The sequence below is a fragment of the Bacillus rossius genome, chromosome 7, assembly GCF_032445375.1.
Source record: "Bacillus rossius redtenbacheri isolate Brsri chromosome 7, Brsri_v3, whole genome shotgun sequence".
Lineage (NCBI taxonomy): Eukaryota > Metazoa > Arthropoda > Insecta > Phasmatodea > Bacillidae > Bacillus > Bacillus rossius.
Genome location: NC_086335.1, coordinates 41897671 through 41917307, shown reverse-complemented (window position 1 = coordinate 41917307; position 19637 = coordinate 41897671). Strand labels below are relative to the sequence as shown.

Genomic DNA, 19637 nt, shown 5'->3' with positions numbered 1-19637 from the left:
ATTTGCGTTAAGGCAGTTACTGCAAATATTTGTCGTATTTACATCACAAAGTTAAGGAGTACATACAATGATGTTAGCTGAACTTCCATATTTTCCTTGAATCCCGAAACTTTCAAATACTGGATATTCTGTGAATTCGAGCATTCAACTGGTCCATCCCTAGTAAGAACAATAGTATTTGTAGTGCTATATTTAACATAGAAATACAGTATTTACTCGCATATAGGTCGCACCCATAATTTGAGGTCTTGAATTTGGTATTTAAGATTCCCCCCATATAGATCGCACCGGTAATTTAATGACGCGAACGGCCTGCGCGCCGTGCTTGAAAGAGTTAACGGGTACTGTAAAACTCCACTACTACGAGAGCTGATAATAGCGTGATAAATTGTTGTAACAACAAGTACTCGTAATAACCGAATATAGAAAATTGAAGTCAAGTTATATTCCAGAGTTCTTAAAATGTCTTAATTGTAGACTATAACTCAAAAACAGTGCTTTGTATTGAAAAAAATGCACAGAATAAAATTTGTAGCAAATTTAATTATGAATAAAAAAGACCTGTTATGATTTTTTATATCTACAGCGGTTTTCGTTATGGGTTCCCATAAATACTCACGCTAAGTGAATTCACGTCACGCGAGTTCGGCTATGCTAGCCGGCTGGTTGTTATTTTCGTTCAAAACTAGGCGAAGGAACTTGTGTGGATCAGGTAGAAAACATTCGGTTATAAACGAAAGATATAAGAACAATGCTATCCTGAAATGCTGAGACATGTTTTTGGAGTAGATAATCACAGCGACAGACCGACAGGATGCGCTCCCGCCCTTGCCCTCAGCAATGTTTATTTTGACAGCTCAAGCAATTATCTTTTCCACGACCCTTCACAGCGTAAAAAAAAGAAGAAGAAAAAAACACGTTCGAATGCAGATGGAAAAGTAACTATGCAGTAAAATAAATATATTTACGGCCCTGCTAAATTTTTCTATTCAATAAAATTCGAGGTATTAGTGATTTTTCAGCAGAAACTGCTGTGTGACTAATAAACAAATTGTATCATAATAACTTAAACTTATAAAGTATTTATTAACGGCGAAGGACAGTCGTATAAGCCCATAAAAATATTTATTTTACCGAGAATGGACTATACAACCTGGCTTTTGCCGCACGCAGTGTGGGAGGGGAGGAGGATGCTGACAGTTTCTCACGCAGAAGGTTGAAATAAGGAAGGGAATGTGTTGAAATGTTATTTGTAATAGGGGGTAAGGGTATTTTTACATGGTTTGTGGCTCTGGGAGGGATGAGCCTTGAAGAATTAGCAGGGGATGGGAGAGGTAAGACGTCAAGCCGCCGCTACCGCCAGCCTGGCCGGACGAGTTTCTTAGTCTAGAAGGGTGGTATCTATTTTTAGCCGTCTTTTGTATGCCTGCCTGCTTACAGTACAGCTCTCGCCAAGATAAACGTGAACACATAGCGCCCAACAAAGTGTAACAGACTTGTTTTTCAGCCGATTTTACTCAAATTTTCGACTTTCTCTGCTCAAATTTTTCACGATTTATCAAAAAAAACGGTCGTATAAACGGAATGGACGCATCAGAGGGAGGTCGCATCGGCGGGATTCTACTGCATTGCAAAAAAAAATTCCTCAAAAATTTTTTAAATTTTTTTTCACATATAGGTCGCACTTCATTTCTCCCCCATCAAATCTGGTAAAATTGCCGCGACCTATATGCGAGTAAATACGGTAATACTAACAGCCACAACAAATCCATCTTACTAAATATTAAATCTACTTTTTATTTAGTTCCAAGGTGCCCAAAATATTTATACCCTTTACCATTCAAGGTCATTACCCAAACATCAACACTAAACTTTAGTCAATTATTAAAAATATGTTGCCTAAATTTGAGACCATTTAAGGAAGCTGGCATCATAGGCTAAGGGATCATTGGGATGTTTACTGTTGTTAGCTCCCGATGTTAAGAATTGAGCCACGCCACATATTCATAACTGAACAAAATAAATGGCTGTACAGAAATTCCTCAATTTGTGAAAAAGACTGTGGGTAAATTTATTATGTCAATTTTTTGTTCAAACAAGATCCAGTTTGCAATTTTAAACCACTTGGAGTCTTAAATTTTTCAATTATGTAAAGAGAGCTCACATTACTTTTGCATGAAAGTTATGTTGCATGTAAGTTTAGTTAATACCTCATAAATATAAAATCATTACACCTTTATTTAATAACCAATAAAACTAGAGTCAAAATGAAATACAGGCCGTATTAACAAAAGTGGTAACAATCACGTAGTTATTTTTTGGCTTTAAATTCTTAATAATATTTGAAAAATGAACTTTTAGGTTGACTGGTACATCCTTTTTTAGGGAAGCATTTTATTTATCCATTTAATTGAGTACAAATAAATACCAAAAACTCCAATTCAGTATGAGCCAACTTAGCTTCCTTCAACAGACAGTTAAATAGGCAAAGGTTAAAACTGTTGAGCAACACTCAATAAAGGTTTACCATTTTGGGTTTGAAGTCCCGTCCACCAGCTAGAAGCTCTCCGACGAATAAGTACTTGTTGGGGTTGGTTCTTCTGACCAGCAGCTTCTGAACCCCAGCTATTGCTTCCAGGTAGTCATCCCTGAAACTTTAGATTGTTTCATGATACCTTTTCTGTACTATACATAACCCATCACACTCTTTAAGACTGCGAGAATACTGTAATTCTTTAATGAATAACAAACTTTCATGGAAACGAAACAAAATCAATTCTTTGTTGAGGTTCACCTTTAAATGAAAATAGTTTTCAGAATTATGAAAATTCATTGTTCCTTTTGTGGAAATAAACCTTGGCGCGCGTGTGTGTGTGCATATGTGCAGTGTGCACATGCGTGCATGCATATATGTTTGGTTATGCAAAATAATATCTTGAACATCAGATTTATTTATACTTTTGAATTATTTGTTTGTAGGATCAAATGAGTGTTGATCTGCTGCCCATATTTTTAGTTCGCACATTGTTTGTCAAAACAGTTTTCATTTCAATACAGTGTCCCTCGTTTTACATCCGGTTCATATCATGTTTGCACAGTATTAAAACTGTGTACATATATGTTCCATAATTCGGCAAACTCACCAACCCGGCACGACCGAGCCGAGTTGAAGAGCTTCTAAGTGCTGTCACTGCCAAGTGGCAGGAGACAGATTGAGGCTCGCAACAAACCCACTCACTAGTCGACAGTGCGGCCGGTCTGCAGCCACTGCTTCAGCAGGTACTCGTAGTAGCTGTCGCCCCGCGCGCCCAACGTGATGGTCGAGTACATGCGGAACTGGCCCGTGTTGGCGTTGATGAATATCGGCACCAGCCCTTCCGTCTTGGGCAGGTTGTGCACGTGTAGGGAGACCTTGGAGACAGAGTCCTGAAAAAAAACATCCCCAATATCGCTAGTACAACAATGCAAACACTATCAATTTAACCTTACAAAACAACCCTGTCATGTCACACTGGTTTTTTGTAATTACACTAGAGTCCCGTTATAGCGAGGTGTCACGGTTCCGGGTTTGATCCTCGCTATAACCGTGTCCTCGCTATAACCGAATTGGACAAATTTTGGCCCCCAAAATATAAAAATTAACCGAAAATAGCATAAAAATTGTGTTTAAACCTGTATAATTGGAAAATAACAGGTTTATTAACGAAATCTTAATTTCTGTGAGCAGATGTGTGAATTCTCTTTAAAACTATACCCCATAAGTACGGATGCGATCACCGATTGCGTCAAAATAACCAGAATACCCTACCACGCCACGTAAGTATAGCATCTCAGCCCGCGGCCGACGCAGCATTGTCCTGCTATCTATTGCCGACGCGGGCTGTCTGCTGGCGGCCATGTTGGTTCGGGATGTTCTAACAGGTGGTGCTAGTGTAGCGCGACGATTTAATTCCTTACAAAATAGCAGGAGTGCGGCTGCGGCAACGCACGTACGCCTCAAACGAAATAGTCGCTGGAAAACTATACTTTTTCATTTAAAGAAACCTGTTAACTTTTTTAGAAAATAAATTTGGGATTAAACTCAAACCATCACCACCCCTTTCCCGGACAAATACCCCAACAACTGACCGAAACAAAAGTTACAAGAAAACTGTCCTAGCGATTCGGAAATAAATACGGTAGTGCCTACTAGAGGTGTAAAAGTAACGAAAAAATACGTACCCGTATGTATTCGTTACTATAACAATTAGTACTCGTTACTATCGTTACGTTACTCGTTACTTCTGATACCGCATAATTTGCTATGTTATAGGTTTGTTTGACTCGGGGTCTCTTTTTGACCTGTCAACTCTCGGGGCGCCCTTTTCCGGAAGCAGTATGGCGGATGGTCGTTTTACTCGCGGGGGCAAGTTGCTCTCAGGTCACTCAGGTCATGCTCTCGATGCTCCTCCTCTCGAGGAAGAGTTGCGAGGGCAAGTCGTCTGCTGGTTGTTTTGGCGCGACTTTGACGATGGAGTCAATATGTTATCAAGCTGCATTTGGTGATGACGGTAATATTTTAATAGATGACGACATTGAAGCGGAAAAACATTACAATATAACTTATTCGGCGTCCTTTATTTAACAATCAAAATATTTGCAATAGTTTCCTAGTACAGGTTAGCTTATGCATACCACAGGCGGTTTAAAGTCAAAAAGCAATAATTATATATATATATTTTTTCCTTTATCAAGCTCTCTCATAATTTGTAGTCCAATATATGGTAAATCAATACAACTTCATCTTCATATGAATCTTCATTTCCAAACAAATTTCTCACGATGTCTGCTATATTTCCCGCCATCATTGTTTAACAACAAATAGCGTTTTCTTCGTGTATTAAAAGTTACCGACTCTTTTTGCCCTCAGGTCAACTTGCTCCCAACTCTTTCAACTCCCGAGGAGCACGAGAGACCTCGAGTCAAACAAACCTTATGTTGCAGCAACGAATCCAGTCGTATTGCGTACGCGTACAGTATGACGTCGCGTAAATAATAATAAATAGAATATAAACAATTAATAGTTTTTGTTAACCAAGAAACAATTAAATCTCATGAGAGCGGCTATTTAATATTATCTCTTTTAAGATAACAATAACAAAAAACGTGAAAATATACGCGATTATAAAAACAAAAACATACATATTTCTAATTTGTAAAAAATACTTTCTTACGTTGTTTCTGTTCCAATATCAAACTTTGTCTACACACGGTACAGATAACTAACGGAAGTTTGATAAAATAAAGAAAGGACGGGATTCTATTTTTAAAGCCACGCACTTAGGTGGCGACTGCACGGCTGAAGAATGTGACAGGCGTCAACGGCAAGATGTCTAGTGGCGAGCGAGAGGGGTGGAGATAAAGCAGACAAATAAAAGCGCGCTTCAAGCTCTCACGCCGTAAATTCCTCAAAAATACCTCGTTATAGCCGTGTTCTCGCTATTACCGTGCTCGCTATAACGAGATTCTACTGTATATGCCATTTTCACTCTACTGCTTCGTTACTGGCATCTTGCATGATGCCATTTCCTTTGTTGTAGCTTAAATACACATACACTATTTAAGTAATAAAGTGCCACACAATTTTTAACTGATTTCTCTTTAAAATAAAATAAAATAATATAGTTGAAGGGTGAATTGGTGAAATAGCAAATCAGAAAGTAGAAGTGGGGAAAAATTATGTCCCGCAAGGAAATACACCAGTTCCACCACATTTACTCTCAGAAATCAGCTAAAAATAGATTACCTAATTAAATTCAGTTCTTATAGATCACTCTGAATAACTTTGATATGGCTCTGTATTATGTCTCATTGTGTGTGTGTGTGTGTGTGTGTGTGTATACAAATATATACAAATACACACACACATATATATATGAAACATTTCTTTAGCATTTATGCTGTCTCAAACTAGATAGGAAAATAAAAGAGAACAATAAATTTCACTTCCATATTTATAGTCCAATGGCCTGCGGGCCAATTTTGGCCTGCCAAATCTTGATCAGTGGACTCGCACACACTCTCAAAGTAATCACTACTAGACTACTAAATAAACTGAAAAAAATTTAAATCTATCAAAATGACATATTCATTACGAACTTCAACACGTAAATTATACCCTTCATATAACAAACCAAAATAATATAAAATCATTAAAGGGAAGTATCGAGAGAAGGGAGTAAGTTGATGAATGTACGAGGATAAATGTTGGACAGCTAGATTTTTTTATGGTTATTGTATATTTTGTTATTGTACCCTCTTTTATCGCATAATCGTCGCACCCATATTTTAGGCCATCAAAATTTGGATTAAAAAACTTCTCGCATAAACGTCGCATGATATTTTTGGTCCCGCTATTAGATTCCGAGCGCTTTGTGTAGGTATCTTTTCCGTATAAAACGGTGTATTTTAAAGTATAAATCTAATATTTATTCGGAAATTACCACTTACTTATTTAATTAACGGAAATAGGAAGCTGTCTGATGTGTAAATTTTCTTTTAAGACGTTTTTAAACGTTATAACCTTTATCTGTTCATCTACGTCACCACGGTGTACCGCTTATAAAACTGTAGCCATTGCTAGTTGGCATCACTCATGTTTGGTTACGTTGCTTCCCGTATAGAGCGTGCACACGTAGTCGAATATCGATATCTCGCCGATTACATGCAACGCGCGCTATCTGACGAGTGCCGAGTTAACTACATTTGATGGCCCGCACTCTTTCGTGGTAAATGTGTACTACAACGGTAGTTACGCGTTAGTTCACGTCACATATTCAAGTGGCTTGCGTTCGGGTCATAGATTTTGTTTTTCTATTTAAAGTTGAAGAAAGGTTTTTGTTGCATGAATTATCAATATACATAAATTGTTTGGTGTGCCCTTGTATATTCCACCATTTTTTTAATAAACGTATTTTTCCTGAACGTGTTTTTTTTTTTACGAATAACTTAACCCAAAAAAAAAAAAATTTTTTTTTCCCCCATAATCGTCGCACCCCTACTTTTCAAACTTGATTTTAGTATAAAATGTGCGACGATTATGCGAGAAAACACGGTAGTTGTGTCACCCCAAGCGCAGATGTTCTCAGTACCTGGAGCAGCGACTCACCTCGAACCTGGGATCGCCGGTGCAGCGGCTGAGGTCTCGGAACTCGAGCTGGATGGTGGTGACCTCGGAGGTGCTGCTGTCGGGGCTCCACTTGGGCGAGTGGGCCTTGCGGGTGGCCAGGTTCACGTCCGAGAACGGCACCCCCGACTCCGACTGGAAGCAGGGCAGCAGGCGGGTGCCCAGGTCCACCTGTCCCGGGGAGCACAGGCCGCCACTCATCAGACCCTCTCCCAGACCCCTGGGGTTAGCTACGCTACATGTGGTCGCAGGGCTGGACCCGAGGGTCACTGCCTGCTTCTGGGAAAACAAAATTTGAATCAGAGTTGGAAAGAAAAAAAAAACAGGTTTTTTAAACAAACCAAACAACCTTTTTTTTTTTGTTTAAACTTAGTTTCACACGTTTAAACCAGTTATTTTGGTTCTCACCATGTTCAACTGCAAGCCATACAACATCCTGCTTTCTGCCACTCATGTCGAACCAGAAACATTATAACAACAAAGAACTTAAGTCTAGCAAATCTGCACATCTGGCTGGAACTTAATCCCAGGAGGTGTATTCTCCATAGAATGGGTGTTTCCTACAGTATGATGATTTACAGTAAAGTCGGGGATTCCCCACAGAATAGGAATTAACTATTTAATATTTAGCTGGGTATGATTTTACAACTCATTCAGATAACTTAAATGATAAGATCTTGATCAGTATATAGTTTTTTTGTTCCTGTAAATCACAAGAAATACTCATTACCAAACTTTTGTTGTTATTAAAATGTAATTAGATCTTTCATTTAAAAATTAAGATATTATATTTTAAATACTTACATTAAAAAAAAATTATATAAAAACCACTTTGTTCGAACCACGGGTTAAAACATGTTTTAAACCAATGTAGATTAATGGGATCTTTACAATTTTATAGGGGCAAAGGGGAGGAAATACGGAAGAAGTAACAGATATAAAATTAATGTTTATTGTTAATGCAAACGTAAAGAGCATCATATTAAGGCACAGCATCTTGAAAGGATTGTAATCTGGACAAAGACAAATGGTAACAAACTACGTATGAAGTAAGATGCTTTGATTTCTTCTGATTCATTTTTAATAGGCACTTGTATATCATGGTTCATACCTTTTTACATTTATAAAAATTAAGAAGTTCTTAAGGATTAAATGTCTTCATATATATGAAAATAACCACGGAGCTGGCATGCCGAGTTTCTACCCTCTGATCTAATACTGTCAACTTTAACACCAGTGCAGTGTTTTGATTTTTATATATATATATATAACAGAATATGAATTGCTTTCATTTTAGTCATAGTTTACCATAATTGAAACTATTATTATTGTTGTTATTATTATTATTATTCAAAAAATTCCGCTGCCTTACCATTGACAAAAGAACACACGCTGCCTTACCATTGACAAAAGAACACAGTTACAAGAGTATTTGAGGAGCTAAATACCATTGTAAAACATTCAAAAAGTGCTTGCACCCAACATCGATTTGCTGCTACAGTTTATCACTAATAGTAAAAATAATACATACAACAGAATGAGTATTTAATTTCTAAATGACATGTTTATTAAGGAGTTTTATTGGAGCCATGGTGAAATTTAAGGATATTAAGGGGCCCCACGGAATAAATATCAAATTAAGGAATTTTAAAGGAAATTAAGGAGATGTACGAACCGTGTATATTTAACTGCACATATACATAGGTCCTTCCAAGTCACTTGTGCCATACAGCCACTACAAGATTTTAGTTAAATTTACAACAAAAAAATTTTCGGGATCAATAACAAAATTTATATTTTTTGATAAAACTATTATTTTCTTGAAAAAATTAAGTCTTATGAATGAGAGTGAAAATCGTAATAAATTCACTTCATAATTTAAATCATTCTAATAACTAGAATATAGTATCTTCCTGCCTGCGGCCAAGTCAACAGACGTAGAGCATGCCAGAAGTCTTGGAGCCGTCAGCGTGAGGGTGAGGGTGATGAGTGAGAGACACACACAGATGAACGGGATGGAAAGGGAAGTAGGTGGAAGAGACTGCGTATCAGATGCATGTTTATTTTTGTATCAATATTAGAGTGAGGTGACTTTATTAAAATAATTTACATTCACTGTTCCCTAAACTTGCTACGTAAATACCGTAAATATCGTACCGCTTTGTCCAAAAACATCTTGTCCGCAGTCAAGTGATATGTGCTTAGCAAACTGCCCAGGACTCGGATAGTCACTTCAAATAAGTTGACATCTTTGCTCACATCAAAATGAAGACTTTTCTCCACCCAGTCTTTGGCTTCTGAGAACTCTGGAAGATTGAAAATAGACATATTACAAAACACACTACATATTATATATATGTATATAACCTTTCCCAAATTACTTATAATTAATCCTGTGCGACTATCCGTTTTTTTTAATTTGATTAGAATACGAATATGAATATCAAGAATTAGAATCCCAATAAATTTTTTTTTCACATATAAATACATATATGTAGTAAGAAAAAATAAATGTGTATAGTATAGTGGCTTCTGGGAAATTATAAAATTCGTAATACTAATTGAAAGGTTGGTTAGATTAAGACAACTACAATTACTATATGTATATTTTGTTGTTGAAATATTCAATTTTTGAAAAGAAAATATAAATAATTATTTTACATGGTAATTTAATAAGAACTGCAAAAAAAAATTAATAATCAGTGCAAAGCGAATATGTAAGGTAATTGCAGTCTATGTGTGAGAAACGTCAAGAGGGTGGGTTTAAAAAGAATTGTGCAGTGGGCAGTTTAAATGTACATATAGTCAAACATGATGTAAATCTAAAAAAATTAATACGTAACTTGTTTGTTTGAATTTTTAAATATGTGAAAATAAATATTATTTATATTAACAATTATCGATTACATTTCTTGGCTTGTTTTAACTAAATTTTAAGGTGACATTAGTTGCTCAGAATGTTCCTCTCTTTTTTTGTCAAGTTTATGTGTCCTTGGTGAAAGAGGTGAAGATTATTCCCTCGCTTAGTGTCTTTTTTTTTGGGCTATGCAGGAGAAGATAATTGCCTGAGCTGTCAATACACTAGGAGTGTGAGTGTAGAGGCCTGTATCCGGTCATCTTCACTGTGTATTATACACCAGAAAAAATTTGTTGTCGGTTGTTAAGCTTTAGGAGTCTTTGATGTGAGTATACGTCGCCACGTTCTGAATGAAAATAACCACGGAGCTGGCATGCCGAGTTTCTACCCTCTGATCTAATACTGTCAACTTTAACACCAGTGCAGTGTTTTGATTTTTAAGTATTTATCATTATCAGTACGCTGTCAGTTCTAATATATTTTTAACAGCCTGCCGGACTCTATTCTCCATAAAATACTTTAGATGATAACGTGGATGTTAGTAATGGTTACGAATTAATGTGTTAAATCCGGCCTTCCGTATTAGTCTTCTCAAAATTTACGTGGACAGATGTAGCAAAAAAACTCCACATAAATAACCCTTAAACATTACTAAAATCCTATGCAGATATTGTCCCCACTCGACGAGAAAATCTTCTGTGATCCCAAAATTTTTCCAGACTTTCAAGATCCCGCATAGCAGTACTCGTAAACGACTGAAAATTAATTTTTTCAAAGAGTTAGTATTCAAAATTTAATCTAATACGAATAATAAACTATATTCATGTTGATAAACGAAAATTCAAATATTCTCACAAGCCTACTTACAACCAATAATTTTTAAAATCTAAACTAAGTAAAAAATACTGTCTTTTGGGGGTTAAGATTTGGTAGTACATTAGTACGTTAGTAATGTGTAGGTTTGTGTGTGTCTATATAAAAAAATTCGAAAACTACTGTAGTAATTTTGATAAATCTACTAACAAACATTAGCTGTAAGTATATTGTAACATATTATGTACAATACACATTATTAAATAACAAAAAAAAACTGAAAATTAGTATTGAGTTTTGATAATATGTTTTCATAAATACATTGTGAAATAAGCTACTGCATGTACTGTATTTTTGTTATTTGAACTGAATATCACAATTTTCATAAATATCAAATTGTTTTTATAACCAAAGTTTAAGATACAACGGAAATTTTTTTCCCCACACTTTACTGGAGTCTGAGTAAAATTTATCCAAAGTACAGTAAAAGGAAAAAAAAAAAAATAGAGGAATGTACATGATTCCTTTTAACAGAGGTGTAAAATTAAACGAAAAAAAAGCCTTGGCAATTCATTTTCTTAAAAAAGTAAAAATTTTCATTTCAAAAAATGTTTGTTCATCAATCTAATTATGTGCATAAAATACAGTTTAATCATTTTCAATCGTAATCAATAATTAACTGATAAATATAAAAACAATGTAGGAATCATGTTGCAGAAAACCAATATAAATTTCTTAATAAATAATTTTAGCTTCAATGAATTTTTTTTGTGAATGAGTTCCGTACGATTTAATCCTATCTATTGGTGAGAAATAATTAAAAAAAAAAAATTCATTTTGAAATGTTGAATCAATTTTTTTTTAAATACTGCAGTCCCATATTGTGTAAGAATATTGATTTCATGAATGGTGTGACTTAAGAGGGGGAAAATAAAATTGGCAACAGGAGTCAATGCAGTGAGTAGTGTTGAGAAAGGTGCAGAAAAGGAAAAATTCCATCTTGGATTCAATAGTTTCCTTGACCATCATAATTTTTAGTTTACTATTTAAAAGTAAATGTTTTTGCTGTGGCATAGTGCCTAATTCAATGGAGTGCCTTAAGGTTAACAATACTATGTTTGGCAGCAACTAGAACAAGTAGGTAATCTTGATAAATCATAGAGGGTTAAAAATTTAACTCATTTCAAAGAATCACGACTGTAAAAAAAATATTGTCAACAGTCTCTCTTCTACATTCTCCGAAAATAAAAACAATGTGTGCTCTCTGGGTTAATAATTGCACATTTTTAATATTAATCAATTAAAAAAAAGTATGAAAATTCGAATCCAGGATGGTGTCGTTCTGTTTCTACCTCTCTCCCAATTAATGGGTAAAACTCAGTTTTCACCTCCTGACCCGTGCTCACAGTAACAACAAATCCTAACAGCACGGGAGAACACTCGGGAAGCAGGACTGGTCACCTTCACTGAGCCCCATGATGTAACTGGTGTCCAGAGCGTCCACGATGGTGAGGCCGAGGGAGAACCAGTTGTGGTAGCTGGCCGTGATCGGCCGCAGGTGGTCGTGGCCCCAGGCGAACTTCTTGTAGCCGCGCCACGCGTGCTTGAACGCTGCCACAACCGCCTTCTGGCGGTCGTTCGTCGGCCCTGAGGCAACCACAACGTTCATAACAGTTACGTCATTCCATTGGCAATTACAATTAAATACCTCCTGCCCTTCTACAATATCCAAAGCTCGTATAATTAAATTGGCAAACCACATTCAAAACTCATGTTACATCAGAACAAAGCATAAATGTCATAAAATATACAAACTCAGATGATTTCCTCATTGAGAAGTAAGAATGATAAGAACATAATTTGTAAAAGTTATTAGTGAAGTGAAATACAAAAAAAAAAAAACACAAACTTTATTTGCAATGTTTCTATGCTTTAAGTACAATTTATTTTCCTGACTAGCATATTGAAAAAATTTTTAGTAGAAACTATGCCAGTGATCTAGTTACGTTAGTCCTCATACAGTTTCTAAAAATTGTCTTATTAGACACCCATTTCCAAAAAAAGATGTGTACCTCGACAGGAAACAACAACTGTTGCTGGCCTGACATTCCTTCTCTAATTCTCCAGACTGTAGAAACACTGCGTTGTAGAGACAAGGATTTATGGTTTTATTTTCACGCCAGTTTCATTTTTAAAACAGGAGATTATGGTGTTATTGGTTTTAATTTTTAAGAAATCTGTTAAAAAATAGTGCCTAATACTGAACAAATATCACTCTTAAATGTTCCACCACATCAATTTCTCCAAAACTGTGTCAATTCGAATGATACATAATGCACAGTTTGAAATAAGCATGTCAAACTATTTGAAACAAACAAAATAAATCTGTTAAACATTTATGTGTTTGAAAAATGTACTAATGTTATAATGTAAAAATTAGTAACTAATAACAGTTGAAGATAACAACAAAGTAAACTTTTTCCAACTTTTTTGCATAAAATGTGATAAAAATTTCATTTCAAAACAAATTATTTTCATTGAATTTAATATTTAAAAGATTATGTATTCATCATTAGAGTGAAGTTTGGATTGAAGACGATTATAATTGCATTTCAGTACTTCATTGTGTATTCACATGCTTTGCGGTGTTATTTCGGTTACATTGCAATTGACCAACATTATACTGTCCCTACTGATTCATTATAAACAATGCATATAGGTTACTTAAGTGTACTACTTTCAAACAAAATTTAAAATAATTGATAGTGAAGTAAAATTATAAATAATAAACTGTGAATGGATGATACACATTTCAGATGAAACCAAAAAGCTATAATACAGTTACATCTGTACACAAAGAAGAGCCGAGGCACTAGACTGGTGGAGCGGGTCCTGAACACTACTCACCAGAGAACTTGACTGCCCCCCTAGGCGGGGATCCCACCTGGTTCTGGTTGCCGTCGCCGTCCGCAACAGGGAACACGGGCTGGATGGGCTTCTCGATGAAGGGCTTGCCACCCTGGGCATGTTCCTTCAACGCCGTGTCGGCCCCCTCCTGGAGTAACAAGACAAGCCCAAACAGGAGGTAACGACAACCGGTGTGACGACGCTCGGAAACACGCAGAAGCGGCGTCTACTCGCCTTGTCGACGAGAGTGGTCAGCTGGAGCGGCTCCCGCGGCTCGTCGAGGGAGCCGTCAGGCCGGCCCGGGTGCAGGAAGTACACCGCGCCCAGGCACGCCGCGAAGAGCACGAGGTACAACATGCTGCGCTGGAACCTGGACAGCTGGTTCCACCACTGGAAGCACAGCCACGGTGTTCCGTCACACGGGAGCGTGGCACTCCTTTGCGTGCAAGCTAGCTAGCTGGTGCTGTACAGGCACAGTTCTAATTTCCACTACCTTTCTTATACAAGTAGAGGAAACTAGTCCTGTGTTTGAACTTCAAACAAGTAAGGGGTTCACATAGTGACTGCACTATGGTTGCATCTGAACAACTAATATCGCTGCAGACACGTTTTTTTGACACCTGTGCTGGATCCCAAAAGATTCGGGACCACCCCACGTACAACAGTCTTCTTCATCGATGAAATGCCCAAACGAAAAAGCTTAGTTGTTATAAAATTCTACGTTTAATTCGCAATTCAAACAAGGAGAATCAAAGCTAAGAGAAATAGTTATAAAAGAACTACATATTACTGCTTGATAGTTCAATATTATATATTACACAAAAATTAACTACGAAAAAGCGTTTTGTACTGTAATGACTGAAAAGAATATCTAACGAGGAAAATATATGAAAAAGAAGCCAATTTCATTTAACTACGCTTAAATATTTACAATATATCACCATTATGGGTTGCTTACATTGTATCACAACACACATTCTATAAATATTGCTGATTTTCATGAAATACAATAAATAAATCACAATGAAAAAAATACATAACATCTTGTCTAAATATTTAAAGCATCTTTAATATAATTAATAAAATTCAACTAACAATTTTTTTGAGGATATACAAAATTTTTAAATATTGAAGATAACATAATATAACATAAACAAGGCTTATGCCAAACAAGTTAACAATAAATGCAACAAAAACTTGCTAAGCATATGATCATATCCAAAGTAACAGGAATTCTTTTCACTTAAATTATACTAAATAAAGTAAAGGTTGCTAAGTTTGCTGACCTGGCCATGGGCTGGAAGCAGTTGATTATGATGATGAAATGTTTCTAAGTATCTAGGTTGGCTAGCTGACAGTAACTTAACCTTGTCTGCCTATGTTAGCTTTTTTAAGTTTAAAGTTGTGCCTGTAATTTGTATATTGCGTGCTTAAAAATAAGTAACCCACTTTTGTATCCACAAAAATGTGTATTATGCATTAATTCATCCACATCATCTGTATCTGTGCACAACATGAGGGTCATAGGTCAAAGGTTATGATAAAAGAATTAGAAGTTTTGCAAGAGTATGTTATCAAGATGTATAGCCTGTCCTTTTTGACCCCATCCCATCCACACTTTCTCGGAAGTAAAATACGGCCCATTAGATTGCAAAACCAGCCAGCAAGCATAGTTTGTAGTACAAGGCTATTAACACGTTTAATCACTGTTCTTTTTTCATATAATTCCAAGCAATTCAAGTACATAAGCAAAGATATGCTGGAAATAACCATTTAAATATCTTTAATACAGCCAACTACCTATATATATGCCAAAGTCAAAGTTAATACAACCAATCTATACAATGACCTACCAGAAAAAAATCAAAACATGCTACTTGAAAGAATATTTGTTAAATTGGTTAAAATTTATCGGTGAAAGATGTACGAGACGAGTGTTTAGTTATGTGTAGAGTAATAAACTAATCTTGTCACCTATCCATGTAAATGTAATACAATTCCTTATTATCTGTAACACATAAATGTAAAATTAATGGTTGTAAGTATTAAATGTGCAATATGTGTTATGTAAAATCTCATTAAAATAAAGATGAAAGTGTGAGGTTTTCTTAGGAAAAATCTTTTACAATATTGCCACAGAGACATACAGATCCAAAACAGAGCAATGCTCTGGAACATTCCAGTAAATAAACTAATTAATTAACTATAAGACTGCAGCACAATATGAAGTACATAGACTTCATTACTTCCTTACACTAAATCCACAGTTGTGTTAGTTGGTGTATTGTACTAGCTATCTCCTATCACAATACCCAAATATTACCTTATACAAATAAAATAAAAACAGTACAGAGAAAAGGAAATCTTGTTCTGTGTAGTTGTTTACTGCAAAAGATTTTTAAAAATATGAGTTCAAATTAATTTTGTAAGCTTTTATATGACAATACCCAATATCTTTAGAAATAATACTCATAAGTTGGTAAAGATACCAAAAGGACTTACAAATTTGGTGTTGATAACTTAAAACTTTCTCTACGTGTTGTTTAGTTGCTCCTAAAATGTATTTTTAAACTGGTAATCATTAAAAAAAAAAAAATCTTAAATTGCCTTCTGTACAACTATAATTTTGCACTGAAATAAATGGAAAAACATTGTTTGTTTAAAATAGTTATATTCCATAGTATATTCCATGTACACAAAAAAAAAGTATCCTGGTGTGCAACAAACACTTGGAATGGGAAGCAGAGGGAGAACGCTTTACGACAACAGTTTAAATAATACATCATTTGAACGTGAACCAAATTGTATAATTTATCACATAGCTACAACATAAAATATATTAACATAATTTGATTTTTTTTTTTTATATAAAACAACTGCCTTCTTTATAGGTAATCAAATTTACAGTTTAAAAACATTTAGCAAATATTTGGACAACTGACTAAGTAATAGACATAACCAAGTATGATTAATCTATTATTTCGGCAGAGAAGTGTAGAAAACAAATAAGATTATGAAAAGGGAATTAAGAGTTCTCTGTTATATAAGTTGATTCTTTAAAATGACATTGCAATATTTTGAGTAGTTAACCGGTAGTTTTCCTTTTTAATGAATGGTTAAGTAAGGTTAACTACGTAAACAATGTTATCTTTAAAAGATTTGTGCAATGGGAGTGCATGACTTGATGTAAGTTTTTGGACATACGTCATTGCTGAGAACTTTTTCTGTTGAAGAAAAACTAATAAATAAAATAAATAAATAAAAATACCCAAAAAAGACAAAAAACACAAAAAATTAAGCAAACAATTGCTGTTGTCAACAAGGATATGAACACCACAAAATATTCCGAAACAGGAATATGGTCAACAAACAAAGAAAAACAAAGAAAAATGTACTAAGAGAACGGAAAAAAAAAACCACAAATGATGACAACACAAAAATATTGAACCCAAAATAATTCAGCACAACAGTTGAAACGAGACAAAAAAACACGACAAAACGAAAAGACAAACAAATACAATAGTTTTACCAAAACAGAAACAAGCGACGTTTCGGGAACTGCTATCTGCTCCCGTCCTCAGGCAGAGACGCACATGGTACGGAAACACAGTGTTTTAATAAAACTATTGTATTTGTTTGTCTTTTCGTTTTGTCGTGTTTTTATGTCTCGTTTCAACTGTTGTGCTGCATTATTTTGGGTTCAATATTTTTGTGTTGTCATCATTTGTGGGTTGTTTTTTTTCGTTCTCTTATTACATTTTTCTTTGTTTTTCTTTGTTTGATGACCATATTCCTGTTTCGGAATATTTTGTGGTGTTCATATCCTTGTTGACAACAGCAATTGTTTGCTTAATTTTGTGTGTTTTTTGTCTTTTTTGGGTATTTTTATTTATTTATTTTATTTATTACGTAAACAATACTATAAAATATGTGTCGACCATTAGTTATGATTGCTACATTATAATAGGCCATTCTTAACCAACCGTACAGATGTTTTCACAATAATTTTAATATAACTAATGTAATCTCACCAACTGTCCACATTGCTTTTAAGTATTATAACATCGCTAACGTAATCAATTGTTCTCACGATTAATGATTTGTTTGGTTAGGTAAGATAAAGTTAAAATACTGAAAAATGGTGTGAAAGATTGGTTAGGTTGGGTCAACTACATTGAATTGAATTGATATGTTGCACTCGCAATTGGGCTTTAACCCGGTGGCAAAGAGTCCTTCCCTTTCTCTCATTCTCCCCCTTTTTAGTTTTCTCCTCAAATCCCTTGCATCTCTCGCCCTCAGCATTTCTTCCTCCAGTCTATTCCAATCCCTCCCTGTCCTCCCAAGGAAAACATGCCTACCTCTTTCCGTTTGCGTCCATTCCCTTTGGAGCTTCCACCCGTGATCTATCCGTCCTCTATTACCACCTCTGTGCACCCTCTCCCTTTATCTCCTTATATAGTCCAACCTTTCCACCCTTCTCCTCCCCTGTAATGCTTACCACCCTAACCTAACTGTCCATCCTATTTTACTATACTTTACATGTAGCTAACCTTACTTAACCAACCATTCACACAACTAACCTACCCCTATTTTGACGATTTCACATTTTTTAAATAGCTAAACTAGCCTAACTACTAGATAGAATGGTAAACTATTTGAAGTATTGCTACAGCATCTTACAGAATGACTGGTAATAATGGCAGAAGGTCAAGAAAAAGCACTTTGGATTTTTTTTTATGGATAAGGTATCTCTGCTCCAGAATAACCAAGTCGGTAAACAACATGCGATGTCAGATTCTGACTAAATAACACACGAATTGACACACCGGTATACCGAACTAAATTGATAAAGAAATTTATTAACATACCCTCCACAAACTTCGTCTCGTCCATTGCTTCCTGCTCTCAGGTTCATTTGTGACATTTAATTTCACGTAATCTCTTCCTAGGCCGTCTAACATTATGCACTTGCCGACAGCTTTCCAGCTGCCAATTATTAACTTTGTGACTTGTCAAAATTACATAATGTAAACAAATTGAACAATCAAAATTTTATAATGTACACTGTACATTTTATAATATATACAGAAACAAAAGGCTTGATCTTAAAAATTAAATGTTTTTTAACTTAACCTTAGAATTTTTACATTTCAATACAATCAAACTGCAAGCAAACTTCACTCGACATTTTTGAATAACAATTCTTTCTGACAATTTGAAAACAAATGACAGCACACAAAATGACGTCCAATAAATTAAACATTTTCCTACTAGCCTTTGGTATAAAATAAAAGCAAAACAATTGTAAAATTTTGTTTGCCTTGCACATTAAGAAAATATAATTTTAAAAAACCCTAAGTGTATTATAAACTGAAATTAGACAAACCCAAATCAAATGCCAACATATTTCATGAACTAATTAATTGTAGTGAAGGGAGTTAATTATTTAAATGCCCTACAATAAAAAGGGGAGCCAGTGTGGTATGAATACATGTAAAACTTTAAAGGACAGTTTTTATTTTTCTTTGTTGACATTGTGATAACACACAGGACTTTACGACCGCAGGTCCAGAAGTCTTGAATAATAGAATTTCAAGCCCTAACTACGTGATTTAGCCGGAAGACAATTAAAATACCTTGAGATAAATTTATTTTTATCATTATTTCCAACATAATTTTAATATTGGAACTTTTGTTTTGTTGTGTCACACGTAGTGGCAGCGATCGGTTTGTTTATTCTTGCCGCCGCCCCCCCCCCCCCCCCCCCCCCCCTCAACAAAGATTCAAAAAAAAAAGGTCCATACTCATTATGCTGCTCAAAGTGCTGGAGTGGTCTAACTAATGTAAACAGTAATAATAAATTCAATACCATTTTGGTTTTCCATTATAATATAT

At 35.2% G+C, this 19637-nt stretch overlaps 1 protein-coding gene across 2 annotated transcripts in view; it reads right to left on the bottom strand.

Annotated features, from left to right (window-relative positions):
- The window catches only part of LOC134533907 (endoplasmic reticulum mannosyl-oligosaccharide 1,2-alpha-mannosidase), a 29440-nt gene extending 10358 nt beyond the window's left edge, over nt 1–19082 (bottom strand). Inside the window, exons 1-8 of one of the 2 annotated variants that reach the window (XM_063371695.1) lie at nt 18611–19082; nt 13977–14132; nt 13743–13890; nt 12297–12482; nt 9323–9471; nt 7148–7336; nt 3239–3426; nt 2528–2654 (exon numbers count right to left, since the gene is read on the bottom strand). In XM_063371695.1, coding sequence (XP_063227765.1) covers nt 2528–2654; nt 3239–3426; nt 7148–7336; nt 9323–9471; nt 12297–12482; nt 13743–13890; nt 13977–14132; nt 18611–18703 — 1236 coding nt within the window. In that variant the 5' untranslated portion in view covers nt 18704–19082. Of the gene's footprint in view, nt 1–2527; nt 2655–3238; nt 3427–7147; nt 7337–9322; nt 9472–12296; nt 12483–13742; nt 13891–13976; nt 14133–15028; nt 15684–18610 lie in introns of those variants that run through there. The other variant, XM_063371696.1, reaches the window with a different exon arrangement.
- Between the last annotated feature and the right edge of the window lie 555 nt (nt 19083–19637).